Source organism: Protopterus annectens, chromosome 3.part0, assembly GCF_019279795.1.
Source record: "Protopterus annectens isolate FY-2018-M chromosome 3.part0, PAN1.0, whole genome shotgun sequence".
NCBI lineage: Eukaryota > Metazoa > Chordata > Ceratodontiformes > Protopteridae > Protopterus > Protopterus annectens.
Window position 1 is genome coordinate 247,952,753 of NC_056731.1, and position 20,761 is coordinate 247,973,513.

At 40.2% G+C, this 20,761-nt stretch overlaps 1 protein-coding gene across 1 annotated transcript in view; it reads left to right on the forward strand.

The window, feature by feature from the left end:
• ULK4 (unc-51 like kinase 4) overlaps positions 1-20,761 on the forward strand; it is a 4,087,308-nt gene that overhangs the window by 603,478 nt on the left and 3,463,069 nt on the right. The window contains exon 10 of the mRNA XM_044064733.1: positions 8,584-8,705. Coding sequence (XP_043920668.1) covers positions 8,584-8,705 — 122 coding nt within the window. The remainder of the gene's footprint in view (positions 1-8,583; positions 8,706-20,761) is intronic.

The window sequence follows — 20,761 nt, forward strand, 5'->3', positions numbered from 1 at the left end:
ATATATATATATATATATATATATATATATATACATATACACACACATATATATAGATAGATATAAGGTGGAAGAGGACACCCCTGCCTGGTTCCTCTGTTCAAACATAACTTATCGGAGAGGAACCCAGTCATTTTAATTCTTGCCTGTGATCCTTCATATATCCCCCTAATTAACCTTATTGTTGTGTCATGGATTGCAAATGCTTCTGTTGCCGTACTCATAAAATCCCAGCTTACTCTGTCAAATGCATTGTCTACATTTATTACATTACGTTTCCCTCTGGATCATTTTTGTTCTGTTAATATTGTCAGATGTTTGCCTCCCCTCCCCTCCACAAAACCAAATTATTCCATATTTATCAATTTTGTCAACACCTTTGCCATTATTTTAGCTAGTATAGACATAAACCCTTTATAATCATGGTTTAAAGTCAGAATGGGTCTATATGAAGCTGGGTTTGATGGGGCTTTACCATCTTTAGGCAATATAGGCACCACAGCTTTTCTTCAAGATGTTGGTGCTTCCCCTCCTTTTAAAATACTGTTAACATCTTCCAGATCTGTTTAATTTTCTTCTGTCCTAACTTCCAAATGTCCATAGGAATACCATCTGTTCTTAGAGAGTTTCTTGAAAATTGATTATAAATCACTATTTTTATCTCATCTGCTCCTTCTATCTTAACTATGAAGTTGTTAAACATCATTTATCTTTAACCATGTCATAATTAAGTCTTACATAAGTATTTTCATTTGTGCTTTTTCTTGATTTCCGCATTTCTGTGCTTCATACAATTTTTTTTTATAAAATTTCTGGAATATCTCATACCTCTACAGGGTCTCTGGTTATTTTTCTGGTTATAGGCTCCCTAAGTTTGGCAACAACCCTTTCTACTTTCTGCTGTTTAAGTCATTGCGGTAAAAATTGTTGAGCAGTAGAGTTCTCAAAAATAATTTCTTTACAGACAAACCTTCCCAAGAGGAATCAGTATTTCTGAAAGCCTTTGGGTCTAGCCCATGTACCTCCTGGGTGACTCTGCCTGAAGATGAGCACATTGATTTACTCTCTCGACGGGCATGGAAGAAAACTGATTCCATTGAGTTGATCCCCAAGAGACCAGACAGGATCCTGGAACCACTGAAGGATAGGGAATTCTGGAGCAAAGGAGTACTAGTTGATGCCATGGTCATAGCTGCAGCTGTAGAAAAGGAACTTGCAGAACAAAGTTCCTCTGCCCATCCCCTTAACAGGGATTCTAGGGCACTGGACAGATTGGAGAAGCGTGTTTATGCTTCAGCGATTTTTGCACTTCAGTCACTGAATTAGTTGGCACACTTCATGAGATTCCAAAGGGATTAGATTAATGAACTTGGCTAATCCCTCTATAGGACCATTACTTCTGAGGCAGAGAGCTCAGTTTGCCTTCACAGTTAGCAACCTTATAATCTATTTTAAGTTCATCCATGAGACTTGTCTCGCATGCAGCTGAAGGTATCTCAAGTGCGACAGGTTCAAGCATTTCCATTAGGAGACATGAGTGGATGTGCCTGTGCGATTTCTCAGAGCCCTTCAAGTCTTCCTTTGTCAATGCTGCCTTTGACACAGGTTGTTTATTTGACACCAAAGTTAGACAGTGCTCAGGTGTGAGCAGAAAGGTAGGTAAAACATTGTCTGCTGTGGGCATACTTTTTTCAACTCCTCAAAGGACCTTTTCTAGGAATCAATCAGGTAGTTGAAAAATGTGGTTCAGAAAATACCAAGGTCCCTTCCAAGATCCACGTGGAGGTAGTTCCCCCCCAGGGACAGAGAGGGAACTCTAATGGAAGATGCCCACACATCAGAGAAGGCCCACAAAACCAATTGTCTAGAGAGACTTCCCTGACAGATCCTACCAGCGCACAGCGTGCCTGAAAGAAGGCCTGATTGTCCACTTCTGGAGGCAGTCAGGGGTCATTTATCTCTGCACCAGAGAGCCTGGCTAGAGATTACAAAAGATTCATGGGTGCAGAGGATTATTTCAGAGGTTATATAAATACCTTTTTCGCTACATCCCCTCTTAACAATAAACACATTTCCAGACTTTCCACCCAGTCAGAGGAAAGCAGCAGCACTAGAAATAATAAAGCTGAGAGAAAAAGAGTCATCCAAGAGGTCGCCCCAGAGCAGAAAGAGTCACAAACTTGCTTAAGATTCTTCTTAGTGCTAAAGAAAATGGGGGACCGGAGACCAGTTTTGGATCTCAGCAAACTGAACAAGTCAGTTCAGTACATCAAGTGCTGGATGGTCACTGTTCAGTCTATTCTGCCTTTTCTGCAGAAGGATGACTGAATGTGCTCAATGGAGCTTCAGGATGCGTAGTATCATATAAAAATGAAGAGATGTTCCAGGGGATTCCTATGCTTTCATCTGGGAGCCTGTCCGTACCAATTCAGAGCTCTGTCTTTGGTCTCACCACAGCCCCAGAGGGGTCACAAAATGCATGACAGTAGTGGCAGCTCACTTGAGACTGCTGGGAATTCTGGGTGTTTCCATATTTATGATGATCAATGTAGGCTGTAGCTTATGTATCTGTAAGCACTCCAGTATCCATAAATGTGAGATGATGTCATTTTTTAGTCTATCTATGCCATACTTTAGATTTTTTCCTTTTTCTACAATTCTCTGTTATGGCTTTAATTAGCAGCAAGTGCTCAGTTGTTCCATATGACTTTCTTTTGCTTTACTGCCATGATAAAGGTTTTTCCCACATGACTGTAAACTCTTCATCAATTCCAGTATATAGTTTGTATCATATCCAAAGTCAAGTTATTGATGTATAATTTTTAGGATGGCTTATAAGGTCACTGTTAAAGGAGGACTATCATTTTCCTGTTGTTGGCCAAGATGGTGTCTGTTTGGGATGTGCACTTAAGAAGTACTTCCCCATAGATAAATCTTTGTGTAAAATGGCAATATTTTTATTTCTTCAGTATAAAGAGAGTGATAATTGATAGAACACACTTTCAAATGCCCAAAGAAAACTATCACACTGATCATGGGCAGTGGCTGAGGAACTAATACCAGAAACAAATAGAAATAAATTCAGAGAACAGAAGGAAGCTACATGACAATATGATTGATTATATTGCACAAATAAACACTTTCATAGGTGTGCAAGTTGATGTTAAGCCAGTACAGCTGAAAGACTATCAGATCTTCTGGTGAGTGAGCAAGAAAGTAGTACTGTATAGAGGACATGATGATCTGGTTGGCAAACTTGGAGTATAACACTGTTTTAATGATGGTGATGAAGGCAGACCTCCATCTTGCCAGCAGGTCACAACTGCACATAAAGTGGGTACAAAGCAGTGCACATGAGCATAAGGGACCCATGGGGCAGTCTAATCCCTCACAGCTGGTTCTGTAGGTAAATGAGGATGCCACTGGCTCAGATACACAGCCAGGTCTTGGAGTCACATATTTTTTTATAACCACATGGCATGTGAAGTGAGTGGTTGTGGTTATGCAGCGGTTAGTGTTGTTGCCTCACAGCAAGAGGTTCTCCTGTTTGATTCTCGGCTTTGTAGAGTCTGCATGTCCTCCCTGCAGTCTCGTGGGTTTCCACTGGGTGCTCTGGTTTCCTCCCACACTCCAAAAACATACATCAGATGGATTGGACACTATAACTTGCCCCTTGGAGTAAGTGTTTGTGCGAGTGAGTAGTACAGATGAACTACCGCGGTAGGGCTAGCCACCCAGCAATATAAACCTTGGCTTGAGATGATTGTCACTGTTGAAGTGGCACCCCAACCCCATGTGCAAAAATGGGAAAAGGGGTTGAAGACTGATGGATGGGACATGGCATGTGAAGTACCAGTGTCTACTGAGACAAGATGGGAAGGAAAAATCATGGCAGGCAGAAAACAGGATAGCAGCAGAACAGTGGTGGGTTGTCTGAGAGCAGTTGTTGCACCAATATCACAGGAGTGCAGGACTCTGTCCTGTCGGAGGTGAAAGATAACCTTGCCAAAATGATTACAGCAGCAAATTTCAGTATTACTTAACTTGCAGTATTTAAAACGGAGCAATATTTGCTTGGGCAGGTAACTCCAGTTACAGGCATAGAAGGCACACCTTTTCAAGTACCATTAGCCAGTATACTTGGATAGGTGGCAGTGTTCAATAATATCCTAGTGAATATTTTTAATAGGGAATGATTTTGATAATGCAGTACCTGGTGTGGTACAAACACTGTAGCTTGAAGACAAGCACATGGGGAAGGCACTGAGGTGAGGTACAGATTGTGTCCACACCTCCAACCATTACTGGAAATGACTGCTTCTGAAGACTAGTTAGTAGAAGATAGCTCGAGTCTGAGCTCTAACTAGTGAATGGTACTAGGCTTTTCTTGGAAAGGGTGGCTTCAAGGAGAGAGAGCTGGAAGCAGCAATGCTGAGTTTGAGGCACCTGTGCCCGGACATACCAGACTCCCTTTGGAGGGGGAGCTGGGAAGTGTCACAGAGAGAGACTTGAGATAGGCTTAGCTCTCAGGCTCTACTTTGCAGAAGTTGAGGAAGGTAACCAAGGAAGCTACTGATCCTCAAGGACAGGGTGAGTCCATATACTGAGACAAGATGTAATACAGAAGGTGGTTGTATCAAGGGCCTATTGACAGGCACTTCTGACCATAGCCACTGTTTTTCTTTAATTCTTTGATATTATTTCCCATTTTTAAGATATTCTTTCACGTGGACAGAGGCCATCAGTAAATCACCCCTAATATAAATCAAGTTTGTGGGTCGCATTTGGGTTGCATGGTTAGGCTTATAAGGGACCTAGTAGTTGTTAGCCTAGTATACACCTATGAACCTATGAACAGTATTTCTAAACTCATACATATTATCCAGATACTTACTTATTTTTCTTTAGCTGTTTGCATTTGTGCCTCTTTTTGTTCTGTGAGATTCCCCTTATTCTGCAATACTTTAACCTTTGTCAGCCCCTCTAAGTAATTCCTATTACTTCTTGTATCTTTCTGTTTTATTTATTTTGTTTATTCTCTTTTTTATCTCTACCTTCATGTTATCCCACTAACTAGCTATAACTTCAGAAGATATTTCTATCTTCCCTAATAATGCTCAAATAATTTCTGTTACTCATTCCTTAAACTTCTCTCTTTCTAGCAAGTATATGAGAAAGGGCCGGTGTCTAATTTTTCTTCATTACCCTGCATTTTTGTCTTTGGTATAATTGTAGCATGATCTGAAATAGTTATTGGATTTATGCCAAAGGTTTTAGTTAAATGCACATCTTCCTGTAAAATATCATTTATATCTAGTCTAGTCCAGCTTTTGTACCTTGGGGAATAATATATAAATTCTAAGTTTGCACTACTCAGTTCACATCTTCTATACCAAACATTTTCATAAATTTCTTCAGAAACATTCACTCTTTTGTTATATTTTTTCTTCTATGTCCCCTTGATACATTCTCACTATTGTAAATTCAATTCTTGTCCCTACTTGTAAGTAATATACTAATATTCCCTAACAGCAGTTTTTGGTGGAATATAAACACATGCCAGCATAATCCCCCTCCCTTGTCAGTAGTCCCTTAGTATGACAAATATACCATTATTGTCTCCACCCCCCCTTTTCTGTCACTATTGGAGCACCTCTAGCACTTGATATTCTGCTGAATATTCTTTCTGAAATCCTTTGTCAAGTTCGCATTCTTGTTTCTTTCCAAATGTGTTTCCTGCAGCATTGTTACGTGTACTCTGCACTTCTTAATATAATTCAACACTCATTCCTTTTTGTCTATACCTGTAAGGCCACTTTCTTCCATGGATAATATGGACAGTATAGCCATTATGATAACAAGATATTCCCATTTGTTGTACATGACATTGTTTTGAATGTGTATTTCCATTTTTTGTGTTATAAGCAAACACTGTTTGATATGCTAATCTTTTGTACAGTATTGTTATCATCTTCATTTGAATCTGTGTCACATTTTCAAGGCTTTTTGTTTTAATAACCACCCTCATCCCCTGCAAAATTAAAACAAACACACCAAACTATGCACATCTTCAAAAAATGAAGTTTAACCCTCCATGTAGGACAATTGTCCCAAATTGATAGCTGTATCTAGCTTTTATCTTGCAACAGTATAAACCTCAGATATATTACAGTCATGAAAAAGAACTTCCTTACTTTAACATGATAAGCATATTCAACATTTACTGATAAAACATCCCCCTTTTCGCATTTAAAACACCTCAGTACTATACAGAACTATTTAACAATGCAGCATGCACTTTATTTCAAGAAATTTATTATACATGTTTTACTTAGAAAAAAAAATACAGTTGCATCTTCAGTCCCTTCATTACCCTTCTAAACATTACATTATTGCTGGTCTTCTTTCTCATCATCTCAGCCACCATCCAGCATTTGTCTCGGGTGCAAGAACAAGGGATTTGTGATTTTTCTAGCCAACTCCAGGGCTTTTTTTCTGTCACTCAGTTATTTCCTTTGGAACAGCTTGACGTTAAACAGTATTTTCGTAGAAAAGCAGCATTTTACCTACAAATCAAAATTTTTTTAGTTACAAGACACAGTTTTCATTACACAGTGGCATTTTGTCATTACACAACAGTGTTTTTATATCATTATCAACTTTCCATAATCCATTGACATCCATTCTGCCACATATGTATGTTCATATGTAGACAAATGCTTGCAAGTGGTAAAAGTTGTAAATTAATATTCACTTTTATATGACTTGCAGATTCAGTCACACAGTTGACTTTAAAGCATGCTATATTAAATATCCCTGACATCTAGTGTTTCCCACCCACTGATCCCCATTCTTTTTGCATGCCACTCAGGCACTCATTTAAAGAATTATTCCTTGTGTGGCTAGTGGTTCCTCCCACCCTTGATCCCCATTCTGTTTACGTGCCACTCAGGCACTTGTTTAGAGAGTTATCCATAGTGGTTATTGGTTCCCCCACCTGATGGTGCAGAAGCTGCTTGTTAGTCTAGGGGCATATGGAAGTGTGGCAGCCAGCACCCCCCCCCCCCCACACACACACACACACACACACACACTCAAAACAGCCCCTTCCCCACCTGATTACACTCAAAGATCACACCTGCCTAGCTTAACCTCTAATGCCCCTATCGCCATCTCACAGGCAGACACACACACTTGCACATACGCTCACACGTGCACCCCTTCGCATACACTCATGCACATACCTTCTAACCTTACCTTACCTCTAAACTCCCCAACAACTAACTCTACCACAGTGGATGAACATGGATGGGCTTTTGGCTGTATTCAACACTGTGAGATGCGAGGAGCAGCCATGGTAATGTAAACGGCTGTGCAGTTCTATGAATCACTCATAGAGTAGATGCCTTCCCAGAGACAGTTCTGGAGGGAAAACACATGGCTAATTAACATATGCCTCTTCTCTGTGTTGTCTTATTAGCATCTACAATGGCTGCAGAGACTGCCTACCATACTGCTGCATGTTTTCATGCAAAAGCACCATGGTAGGTTGTCTGTGAATTCAGAAAGGTTACTTCAAAGTGTACACCTCATGGTTGCATTTATGAATTCCTCCCGTTATTTTTGATCTTTATAAATACTGTTATTTCATTATGAAAAATTAAGAGTAAAATTGGTTTGCAAACTGTTAGGAGGGTGAAGTTAATCACTGAAAATACTAAATATAAAATTTAGAAAATCAAGTCATGGCTAGTAATATCTGATGTTTATTTCCTAGTGCAGGGAAACCAGAAGGTGTTTTTATGTTGAAGTCTCAATATTTTTAATTGAATGTGATATTATTCATTTATTTGTATGTCTTTCAATTTCTTAACTGGAGCAGAACACTAATCTCACCCAACTGTTTTCAGGTACTGCCCAGAGTAATGACCTAACAAAAGTGAGGTACAAAAGCATGCAGTTGGTACAATATAAAATGTGACTGGTAGCAGTAACTATGATAGACAATAGCAGTTACAAACCCACAAAATTGAGAGAAAAAAATCATACTGTGAAGTTATAGCGTAACATGGGGACAGTAACACTAATTACAATAAACAACATTTCCTACTGAAGTATGATAGAATTTCAAAGATGATAGTTGACTCTAACGAGAGCTAGAAAGTGAAAAGGGTAGGTGGTAATTGTGGGATTGCACATATTTGGAGCTGGTAAAGTAGATGCAGTAACTCTTAAAAGTTTTGGAAAGCAGAGATAAAAGGCATGTCAACAGGAAGGTAATATTACACCTTGTAGCCGTTGTAGTTGTTAACACTGTGATGGATGACCAACTATGTCTCCTAGTTGCATTCCTTTAGTCATCTGTAGATTTAGTCACCAGCTGCTGTTTTGCTTTTGACTATTTCTAAGTGTTGTTGAAATACTTTCTGCTTATGCAGTATGCATAAGTGAAATGCTAGTGAACTGAATGCATTACCAAAGATAAGTGGGTACTTACCACTGAAGGAATACTGTGTTTTTCCACAAGTACACTTTGGGGTAATTATACACTGTTTCCTTTATTTTATGCATAAAACAAAGCAGTGATGGCGATGAAAGCATTTCATCTGAAGAGCTTGATAATCTACCAGAGAGCACTTCTGAAATACAGATGTCTCCTGTGAGGCCAGACAGCAGCCACCAGCCAAATAAATCTTTCAGATTAGGTAAGTTGATAAAGCAAACTGTCTTTCTCTTACTGAATAGTTTATTTATTTGTTTGTGTGTTTAGATAAATGGCAGCTGAGTTACGAGGGTCCATTTTCAGCCATGATTGTGCTATAGGGTAGTGTGAATACAAAGCAAAGACTTATGCACAATAACACCAAATGAAAAGCAACAGGACACTGCTGTATGTATGTAAAATCAAATAAAATTTAATCAAGATAAAAAACACTAGGTAAGCGCTTTCGGGATACACCCTTCATCAGACAAGGACACATTATACAAACAGCATTTTAAAAGATGAAACCGCCAATGGCATCTAATGAAAAACCCGCCTATTTAATAGGGTGGGTTTAACTGGTATGACATCATTTAATCCTGGTTCCCTGTGTGCCATAAACTCTCAATAATCCATCTGGATTCAGCCAAAGCTGTCTGATGTTTAACATCTCCCCCCCTATTATTCAGCCTAATATTGGCAATGGCTCTAAATTTAAAACTATGTGTTGGGTTTCCACTGATATGCCTGTACAGGGCATTACTTAAATCACTATTCCTAATGCTACTCAAATGCTGTAGGATTCTAACCTTAAGCATATTGTTGGTCATTCCTACATAAAAACAGGGGCAATCAACGCATTCAGCTAGGTACACTATATTAGTGGTCCTGCATGTGGCCTTCCCTTTTAAATGAAACACCTTCCTTGTTATTGGATGCGTAAATGCAACTTCCTTGTTAATATAGGCACAGGCCTTGCATATCCCACAGGGAAGTGTCCCTGCCATGGTCTTAAAGGATCCACTATGAGCACTCGTCCTTTCATTACACAGTAAGTCCTTAAGGTTCCTATTCCTCCTGTATCGAAATCTGGGACTATTGTCAACGATACCCCTAAGTCCAATATCACTAGTTAGAATATTCCAATTGTTTTGTACAATCCTATTAATATCATTAATGTTACTACCATAGGTAAACATTAGTTTAGGACCCATATGCGTACACTCATAGTTGTTATTACCTATTGGTTCCCCTCCCTGTGTTCTCCTTAACCAGGGCTTATATCTCGTCCGTCTACGTTTAATGCTACTATCAAAGGCACGATGTACCAATTCATCTCTATAGCCCCTGTCCTTGAAACATTTACCAAGTATATCCAATTCTTCATCAAACTGTGTGTCCACTGCACTCACCCTAGATACCCGACTAACCTGCCCCGTAACGATGTTAGGGGACACGTGTCGGGGATGCATGCTATCAAATGATAGCAGGGTGTTCTGCCAACACTCCTTCCTATGTAAACTGGAGACAAAGCCTTCCTGTGTCTGTTCCACACAGACATCCAAAAACTCTATATGAGTATAGGATGTTATGGCAGAAATTTCCTATACTCATATAGAGTTTTTGGATGTCTGCGTGGAACAGACACAGGGAGGCTTTGTCTCCAGTTTACATAGGAAGGAGTGTTGGCAGAACACCCTGCTATCATTTGATAGCATGCATCCCCGACACGTGTTCCCTAACATCGTTAGGGGGCAGGTTAGTCGGGTATCTAGGGTGAGTGCAGTGGACACACAGTTTGATGAAGAATTGGATAGACTTGGTAAATGTTTCAAGGATAGGGGCTATAGAGATGAATTGGTACATCGTGCCTTTGATAGTAGCATTAAACTTAGATGGACGAGATATAAGCCCTGGTTAAGGAGAACACAGGGAGGGGAACCAATAGGTAATAACAACTATGAGTGTACGCATATGGGTCCTAAACTAATGTTTACCTATGGTAGTAACATTAATGATATTAATAGGATTGTACAAGACAATTGGAATATTCTAACTAGTGATATTGGACTTAGGGGTATCGTTGACAATAGTCCCAGAGTTCGATGCAGGAGGAATAGGAACCTTAAGGACTTACTGTGTAATGAAAGGATGAGTGCTCATAGTGGATCCTTTAAGACCATGGCAGGGACACTTCCCTGTGGGATATGCAAGGCCTGTGCCTATATTAACAAGGAAGTTACATTTACGCATCCAATAACAAGGAAGGTGTTTCATTTAAAAGGGAAGGCCACATGCAGGACCACTAATATAGTGTACCTAGCTGAATGCGTTGATTGCCCCTGTTTTTATGTAGGAATGACTAACAATATGCTTAAGGTTAGAATCCTACAGCATTTGAGTAGCATTAGGAATAGTGATTTAAGTAATGCCCTGTACAGGCATATCAGTGGAAACCCAACACATAGTTTTAAATTTAGAGCCATTGTCAATATTAGGCTGAATAATAGGGGGGGAGATGTTAAACATCAGACAGCTTTGGCTGAATCCAGATGGATTATTGAGTTTATGGCACACAGGGAACCAGGATTAAATGATGTCATACCAGTTAAACCCACCCTATTAAATAGGCGGGTTTTTCATTAGATGCCATTGGCTGTTTCATTTTTTAAAATGCTGTTTGTATAATGTGTCCTTGTCTGATGAAGGGTGTATCCCGAAAGCGCTTACCTAGTGTTTTTTATCTTGATTAAATTTTATTTGATTTTACATACATACAGCAGTGTCCTGTTGCTTTTCATTTGGTGGTGTTCGTGCTTTGGAGTTTCAGCAGGACTTTGGCATAGCGTACAGATTTTTTCTATTTGTATTTGGACTTTAGTATTTGTTAAGCTATGCATGCTGTGAGGGACAGAACCAGAGGTGATATTCCTTCCCTGAATATAGGTTCAGGTGAAGCAAGTAACTGTCGATGGAACAAGTCGCTGATTATGCAGGACAATCCGCTATTGAACCTGGGTTTTATGGTCAAGAAGGATGGACAGCAAGGTAAACCAGCACCGGTGGCTGTAGACAAAACTTTTGAAGATTTGCTACATGACTTAACTTTTAAAATGAATAAAATGCAACGCTTACAATGGCAGACTTTTCATTTAGAAGCATGCCTCGACTATGGAATAGTGCCTAGAGGCATGAGGATTCTATGTATGCCAGCCCAGGAAGATCGGTACCCTGATCTGCTAGCGAGGTGGCAGACATTGAATATTAACACCAGCTTTCAATATATGAATCTTCTTAATGAATTTTTTGCTCCTGAATTAGAAGGGCTGAAATCTGAGGTCCAGCAACTACAAAGTAAACTAGAATTGGAGTTCACCGATGTAAAATGTGTGCAGCGACTGGAAGTGCTGCATGAATCTTTCCATAGCAATGCTGAGAAGCTGCGCAATATAAAAATGAGTAAGATTAAAAGAGACTTTGAAGACTTTTCCAAGGGGAACATCTTCGTTTGGCCGAGGTACAATCAGGCACAAACAGATAGCATCAAACATATGGAAAGGAAGTCTGTAACACGTCCTATTGGGGGGGCGTGATAATGACTTGCGTGAAAAAAGCGTGACTCATCCAGCAGAAACCAGCAAAGGTTTACCATTGCTTGTATCGAAAGAACAGAGCGTTAGTAGTGAGGAGAGGAACAGTGGAGAAAGTAATGCCTTGCATGGAGAGATAGTTGTTTCGGCAGCAGCAGTTACTAAAGATAGTGCCACGCTTGCTCATGATATGTTTGTCAGTCCTGTTCTGATAGAAGGAACCAGCTCTGAGGGGGTGGTTTCTTCGCCCACCACTTCCATGGTTACTGAAGGATGTCAACATGTGTCTGGTGCATGTCCCAAGGTGGTCCAGGGGCATGCAAATTTTTTGGACAAGTTACCTGCTGCAGTAAGAAAGAAAGGGGCGTGGAAGAGATCCCTAAGCGAGGACAGGGATGTGGACAAGAGGAGACGGACTCTACACTGACTGTTCATGCTCATACTGGTATTGTTTACAACCTATCTTCTTATGTGTTAAACAATGATGAACTGACAGTACTGAACAAAGGATTCACCTTTGTACCGAGCAGGGTCTGCTCTTATAATGAAATTATTATGGACTTGATGCTATTTTGTCGAAATGTTATGTTGAAAGTGATGTTTGGTAATATTGACAACAATTGTGTTTTCCCTAAAAAAACGAGTAGTTTTGTACCACCATTTATACCTGCACTGAATCTTTTTATGAATGGTTGTGAGAGGGATTTGATTAAATATTTTTCAGATGGCAATTTTACTAGATATTACAATTTAACCACAGCACAGAAGATGGCATTACAGTGTTTGATAGATAACAAAGATCTAACTATTAAAGGGGCTGATAAGGGAGGTGCAGTGGTCGTTTTAGACACTGCATGGTATAATGATAAGGTAAAAAATATGCTAACGGTTGATGACACTTGTATAGAGATCAATCCCATAGGGGTTAGACTTATTATTGACAAGGTACATCAGCGACTAGGATCCTTACTCAATGATATGAGAATTACACCAGATACACATGAGTTCCTATGGGTGGATAAACCAGTTACACCCATATTTAAGGCTCTGCCTAAGATACATAAATCCTTGAGTGACCCACCCCTGCGACCTATAGTGTCAGGCAGGGGTTGGGTCACAGAAAATATTTCAATATGGCTGGAAGCTACTCTTAAGCCATATATGGAACGGATCGATAATATTCTTGTAGATACAGGACACTTTTTGAGACTTTTGGGGGATGTTACCAAACCCAACGGAGTAAATGGACTGTTGATGGTTACTTTGGATGTAAACAGTCTATTTACTGTTATCAACAATGAATATGGTGTAACAGCAGTGGGCGAGCTTCTTGTAGGTCAGGGTGTAGATATACATAAAATTGAGTTAGTGAAGGATATGCTGACACTTGTCTTGGAGAACAATGTGTTCATAGGAGCAGGTTCATTATATAGGCAAGCACGGGGGGGTAGCCATGGGTACCCCCTGTGCAAACACCTATGCCAATTTGGTCCTCTCCAACTGGGAATCATCTACATTTCTAAATAATGATGTATGGAAGGATTACATAATCATGTGTACTCGTTTTGTAGATGACATTTTTATTTTGTGGAATGGCGACTGTAATTCATTTGATCGCTTTCTTTCCTATATTCATTCCACCACTACATTTCTGAAATTTACAGCCATAACATCCTATACTCATATAGAGTTTTTGGATGTCTGCGTGGAACAGACACAAGAAGGCTTTGTCTCCAGTTTACATAGGAAGGAGTGTTGGCAGAACACCCTGCTATCATTTGATAGCATGCATCCCCGACACGTGTTCCCTAACATCGTTAGGAGGCAGGTTAGTCGGGTATCTAGGGTGAGTGCAGTGGACACACAGTTTGATGAAGAATTGGATAGACTTGGTAAATGTTTCAAGGACAGGGGCTATAGAGATGAATTGGTACATCGTGCCTTTGATAGTAGCATTAAACTTAGATGGACGAGATATAAGCCCTGGTTAAGGAGAACACAGGGAGGGGAACCAATAGGTAATAACAACTATGAGTGTACGCATATGGGTCCTAAACTAATGTTTACCTGTGGTAGTAACATTAATGATATTAATAGGATTGTACAAAACAATTGGAATATTCTAACTAGTGATATTGGACTTAGGGGTATCGTTGACAATAGTCCCAGATTTCGATACAGGAGGAATAGGAACCTTAAGGACTTACTGTGTAATGAAAGGGCGAGTGCTCATAGTGGATCCTTTAAGACCATGGCAGGGACACTTCCCTGTGGGATATGCAAGGCCTGTGCCTATATTAACAAGGAAGTTACATTTACGCATCCAATAACAAGAAAGGTGTTTCATTTAAAAGGGAAGGCCACATGCAGGACCACTAATATAGTGTACCTAGCTGAATGCGTTGACTGCCCCTGTTTTTATGTAGGAATGACTAACAATATGCTTAAGGTTAGAATCCTACAGCATTTGAGTAGCATTAGGAATAGTGATTTAAGTAATGCCCTGTACAGGCATATCAGTGGAAACCCAACACATAGTTTTAAATTTAGAGCCATTGTCAATATTAGGCTGAATAATAGGGGGGGAGATGTTAAACATCAGACAGCTTTGGCTGAATCCAGATGGATTACTGAGTTTATGGCACACAGGGAACCAGGATTAAATGATGTCATACCAGTTAAACCCACCCTATTAAATAGGCGTTTTTTTCATTAGATGCCATTGGCTGTTTCATCTTTTAAAATGCTGTTTGTATAATGTGTCCTTGTCTGATGAAGGGTGTATCCCGAAAGCGCTTACCTAGTGTTTTTTATTTTGTTTAAATTTTATTTGATTTTACATACATACAGCAGTGTCCTGTTGCTTTTCATTTGGTGGTGTTCGTGCTTTGGAGTTTCAGCAGGACTTTGGCATAGCGTACAGATTTTTTCTATTTATACTTATGCACAATAGATAGAATTTTGCAAATTCCAGTTTAACAGTGATATTGTTAGGAGTATATTTCAGGATAACGGTATAAATACAGTTAGAGACATTTCTGTTATGTTCACTAAGAATAAGAAGACTGAACAGGATGTACGCCAGGAGAAATTAGTAAAATAGGATGAGACAGTGGAATTGCACATACCATTGTTTATTCAGATATAGTAAGAGTATGGAGAAAATAAGAAATGAAGGGAAGATTTGAATTGTGTTTTAGTTTTTTGGTTAGGCTTAGAAGCAGGGCAGGTGTGGGGTTGACAGGTTCATAGGTAGGTGCTAAGCTATCTGCCCGAAGGCATTTATCAGCCTAGCCGAAATGAGTTGGCTTTTGCCACCCCATTAGATTAGTTCCCTGGGCCTCTGTCCAGCAGAGCCATTGAGGTGATCCCCTGGGTAAACTTTCTGTTTCCCCATCCACTCGTCAAGGTTTCTCTTGAAGAGGGTTAGCGAGGAGCTCTGCCTGATGTAGATTGGAATCTTGTTCCAGAGCATGGGAAGTCTCTGGGACAGGAATCTGTCCCTCCAGCACATCCTATTTATTATTGTGGTGAGGTTTAGATCCCTAGAGCATGTGGCTCAAGGGAATAAGGTTTTCTTTAGGTGGAGCATGTCCATCAATTCTGGGTTGGACATGGCCTTGTATGTCAGGCAGAGATCACCTCTGAGTAGGCGGTATGCAACTGAGTACAGCTGAAGTTTCTTCAGTCGATCTGCATAGGGCATCTGTTTGAGGCCAATGATCCTCTTGGTGAGGTACTTCTGTGATCTTTCCAGCTGTTGCAGGTGTCTTGTAAGGTGCATCCCAAATGGGGCACTGAACTCTATGATGGGTCTGATGAGTGATGCGTAGAGGGGCACAGTGACTCTTTTGATCTGGATGCAAACCCTTTTGTGATTAGTTGGGCCACATAGAAGGATTTTCTAACCACTTTGGCAATGTGGTTATCAAAGGATAGGTTACTATCTACTTGGGTCCCACAGATCCCTTATTACGTCTTCCATATTTAGGGGGCTACCACCTATGTGGTAGTTTGTGGGTACTTCGTTTTTTCCAAAGGGGATGACTATGCACTTTTTGGCATTTAGCTTGAGGCCATGGTTTTGACACCAGGTATCTGTCTCAGTAAGTCCCTTTTGGAGGATGTCTGTGTAAGCCGGAGAGTCAGTTATAGCCCCTAGTTTGCAGTCGTCAGCCATAGTCCTCCTGTGCTAGCCTGTACCTCTGAGAAGTATTTGCCGAACAGGAGGGGTCCTATTACTGAGTCCTGGGGAATGCCACTTGTAACTGGTTTAGAGTCAGACCTAACTCCTGCAACCCTTACCATTTGGGTTCTGTCCGTGAGCCAGTTGGCAACCCATCTCGTGACGTAGGGGTTTATGTTCAGGCTGGTGAGCTTGTTTATAATAACAGCATGAGGAATGATGTCGAAGGCCTTTGCGTGGTCTAGGTAAGCTGTGTGGACCACCTTTCTCTCGTCTACAGCCTTGGTAATTGTCTCAAAGAAGTCCACCAGGTTTAGGAGGCATGATCTGCCCTTAACAAAGCCGAACTGAGTAGGGTCCAGATTTTGGAGGTTCCCAATGTCTCTTTTAATAAGATCCATGATGATGCACTCCATAGCCTTGCAGACCAAGCTAGTCAGACTTATAGGCAATAGTTCCCGGGGTCTGTTTTGGCTCCACCTTTGTGGAGCGGAATAACCATTGCTGTGCGCCACTCTATGGGCACATAGCCTGTGGAGATGCTGAGTTTGAACAGTGTGTTTAGGTGAGGGGTTAGTTCATCTTTGAGCTTGTGTAGGATGGATCCTGGGACACTGTCCAGTCCCATTGATGCTGTGTTTTTGGCTTTGGAGAGGGCTGTTTTTACCCGAGTGTCTGTGATTTCAGGGATTCTACATTCTTCTGGTATGGTTATGAGCCCTTTTGGGGGTGAGAGGGGGGTGAAGTTTGCACTGAACCTGTCTGCCAGGATGTTGGTGATATCGGTAGTTTCAATGTATTTTGTGCCATTTTGCTCTAACTCCAACCAGATCTGAGAATTGCCACTTAGATTCTTGACATAGCTAAAGAATGCCTTGTGGTTATCTTTGGAGTCCTTGGTAATTTTTCTTTCGAAGCTAGCCTTGGATGATTTTATGAGGGATCGTAGTTTCTTCCTGATACTGATCAGGGATGTCTTCCCTTCTTGGGATTTTACTCTTTTCTGTACAAGTTTCCTCCTTCTATTGTATAGCTTGTTTATGGCAGGAGTCCACCAGACTGGTTTCCTTTTCTTGGAGGAGTGAGTCTTGGTTTTGCTTGGGATAGCATGATCCATGCATTCTTGTAGGTGCCCATAGAGTGCATTAGTAAAGGATTTTGCAGCTTGGACAGCGTTATCCTTTAGCATGGGGGCTTTAAAACTTTCCACCTCGGTCTTAAGTAACGTGAAGTTTGCTTTTGAAAACTTTTTCACGGTGGTTTCTTTGACCAGGGGTGGGGGCGGAATGTAGATATCCAGAGTGATTAGTTTATGGTCATATCTAACCAGCAAGGGGTTGACTTCTGGTTTGGAACACCGGTCGCCCATGTTGGTGATGACCAGATCCAATATGTTGTTGCCTCTGGTGGAGGTGTTGACCAGTTGATCCAGGGCATTTGAGTTTATAAATTCTAGGAAATGTTGGGCAAGGGAGTTGGTCCTTGAGTAGTTCTCCCAGTTAATGTTTGGGTAATTGAAATCACCCAATATCAGGGTGTTTGGTAGGACCTTTATGTTCCCCAGTGTTTCCAGAAATGCGGAATGGGGGTCCTAGGACATGGTGGGTGATCTGTAACAAGCTACAATTTGAATTGCAGTTTTGCCCGTTGTTAGTTACACGTGGATGATCTCTGAAGCATCGTGCTGTGCCACTAACCTGGAGGTGTGGGTATCCTTGATGAATATGGATACGCCTCCGCCTTTTGTATTTCGGTCTGGGTTTTGTGGCTGAAATGTATGGTATGAGTTGTATCCTAGTAGTGCTGGGGTGCTCTCTGGAGCCTTAAACCATGTTTCTGTTACTGCACATATATCGATTTTCTCCATTCGGAGGAGTGCCTCGAGTGCGTGCATTTTGAGGTTTAGACTTCTGCCATTGAGTAACATCACCCTCAATTTTATGAGGTAGAAGAGAGAGGCTCTAAGGTTGTTTTAAAAGTTAGGAAAGTGGCGTTACTTAAGACATGTAGATGGACCTGGCATTGCAAAGGAATGTAAAGTATGTGAGAGATGACTGAAAAGAGTAATGACAGTGTATGCGGTGGGATCTATATTTGTTATTCAGAAAACATAACTGAAATGTCTAATCTTTCCAAGAATGGCACTTTAACATGTCAACATTTATAAAATAATGCAAAACTATAAACAATCATTTTTGTATGGGTCTGTATCCCTTGAAATGAGGAGCTTGGCCCCACAGCCTAATTTCTATAAATAGTACTTCACAAGTCATACAAAACCTGAGAAAAGTGAAAATGTAATCAGAAGCAAAACTCACCTCTTTCCTTTTCTGCAAAATAAGGTATTTGGTAAAGTAATGTTTAACAGTTTACTATCGTATTTTCAAAACTGCATTGGTCGACTGATCAGTGTCGACCTGAAATGCTGAATATGGATTATTGATATGGCAGCCAAGTCAAAACTGAGTACATTGACATGCGTAGTTCGATGTATTCGACATAGGAGGTGACGTCAGTCACCCATGCTATGCACCCTACCATACCGTTACACTCTACAGTGAATAGCACATTTACTTCACTGTTTTGCAGGGGGGCAAGCCCGCCTGTACCCCCCACACCCCCTGGAAATTATATATACCAACTCTGAGATCACACTACAGTGAGGAAATGGGTTAACTCCCTGCTCCTCTCTGTACCGCAGTCTCCACTAGAATGCCGAACTCATATAGTCGAAGTACACTACCCATTCGCTGTAGTGTAGTCGATGTTACCTGGTTTCATCCTGGAAAACTGTCTTCTACTATCCCATGCTCGATCACCTGCAGTTCGAAAATGCAATAGTAAACCTATTCAACATATGGAAATGTTGATACCGTGAAAATTATGATTAAACAGGTGTAGCTGTATTATTAAGTATGAACAAAATGGTTGGCAGCAAGCCATAGTGCTCCTATTTTGGTGATGCTTGAGGTTTAAAAAGGCCAGGAATGTTTTTTAGGAATGACTTTCCTTATAAAAGTCTGGGCATCAACCGGAGTGGAAAGTTTGTGGAGTTAAGATGCTAGTATAAATTTAAACTGGAGATGGATTGGCAAAGTACTGTACTTGGATAATGGCTCACAATAGTTCTCATGTCTGTGGGAGTAACATATGAATTAACAAACTTTGTTTAAGCAGGTTTGTAGTTTGTTGATTTTTTAGTGAGAATTTAATAATATTGACAGTGCTTAAAGTAAAATGGGAGTCATATTGAGGTGGATAAGAAAGTCTTTGAAGTGTCATAGGTATAAGATGAAAAGTTTTCATTGCAGAACAGAAATTATGTAGTGTTTTCTTGATTTCATGTTTAAAAGTGAGAGAGGATGCTATTGAAACACCAAGGTATTTGAAGAGAGTGAGATTTGTTCAGTTAGTGAGCCTATTATAAGGGGTCTGGACTTTATAGAGCCTAGTTTCTTTTGCATCCCTAAGACAACAAGCTTAGATTTGTTTTTTTTTTTTTTTAATATTACTGGTTTAACTTTAGTTGGTAAACAGGTAGATACATGTGGCCATATTTTATTAGTGAAGGCTTTACCTGTTCTGTCCAGAAGACTTAAAATTTTTAAAGTACCAAAAGACAAGATTGCCAGCACAGAAAATAATTTTTTGATGTGATAGTGTAATTGGGATGTGGTTAACAGAGGCAAAAAATAGTAGGTGACCAGGTATTAGACCCTGAGGGTGACGGCTGGAATTGGTGTGGGTGAGGGGGGGGCATGTAATAAAGTACTCAATTAGTTCTATTATTTAAGCCTTCATTAAACTATAATAGTATGCAATTACTGATATTAAATGGAGTATTTGCAAGAGTTTGAGATTTCAGAGTAGAAGGTTTTGGCTAGGTTAACAAAAATGATTCCTGTTTATTTACCATTGTTTTTGTTATTACACATACTATCAGCGAAGAGGAGAAGGGCAGTAGTGGTGCTTTGCTACTTATGGGAAGTAGATTATTAGAATATAAATATTCCATGATTTGTGCTGTCTCTTTAGTAACTTGGAGAGAATTGAGATTATTGAGACTGAGCAGTATTGATCAGGTGAGGTTGTACTGAGGGTTTTTGGTAGTGGGATGATGAATGTTGATTTCCAGAGATCTGAGAAAGTCCATGTTGAGAGACTATTTTTTTAGGAGTTGGATGGTATGAATATGATTCTGTGAAACTTGTGAAGGAACCTACATTAAAAACATCTGAACTTGGATGACTGATTTTAGGGTGCATAGCCATTTTTAATGGTAGCATTTTGTGTTGTGCTGGACTGGAAGTAGGAGATGTGCAAGAAGAGAGTCTGATATGTTGTATGGCATAGGGCTAGGAAAAGGTGGGAGATCTAATATTGACAAAGTATTTGGCCATTATTGTTGCATTTATCTTGAGGTATTTTTCCAGTATGACTTGGGTCTAATTTGGTATTGTGGTTTAGCCCGGATAGTTTCACACCTCATTCCAAAGTACTTTG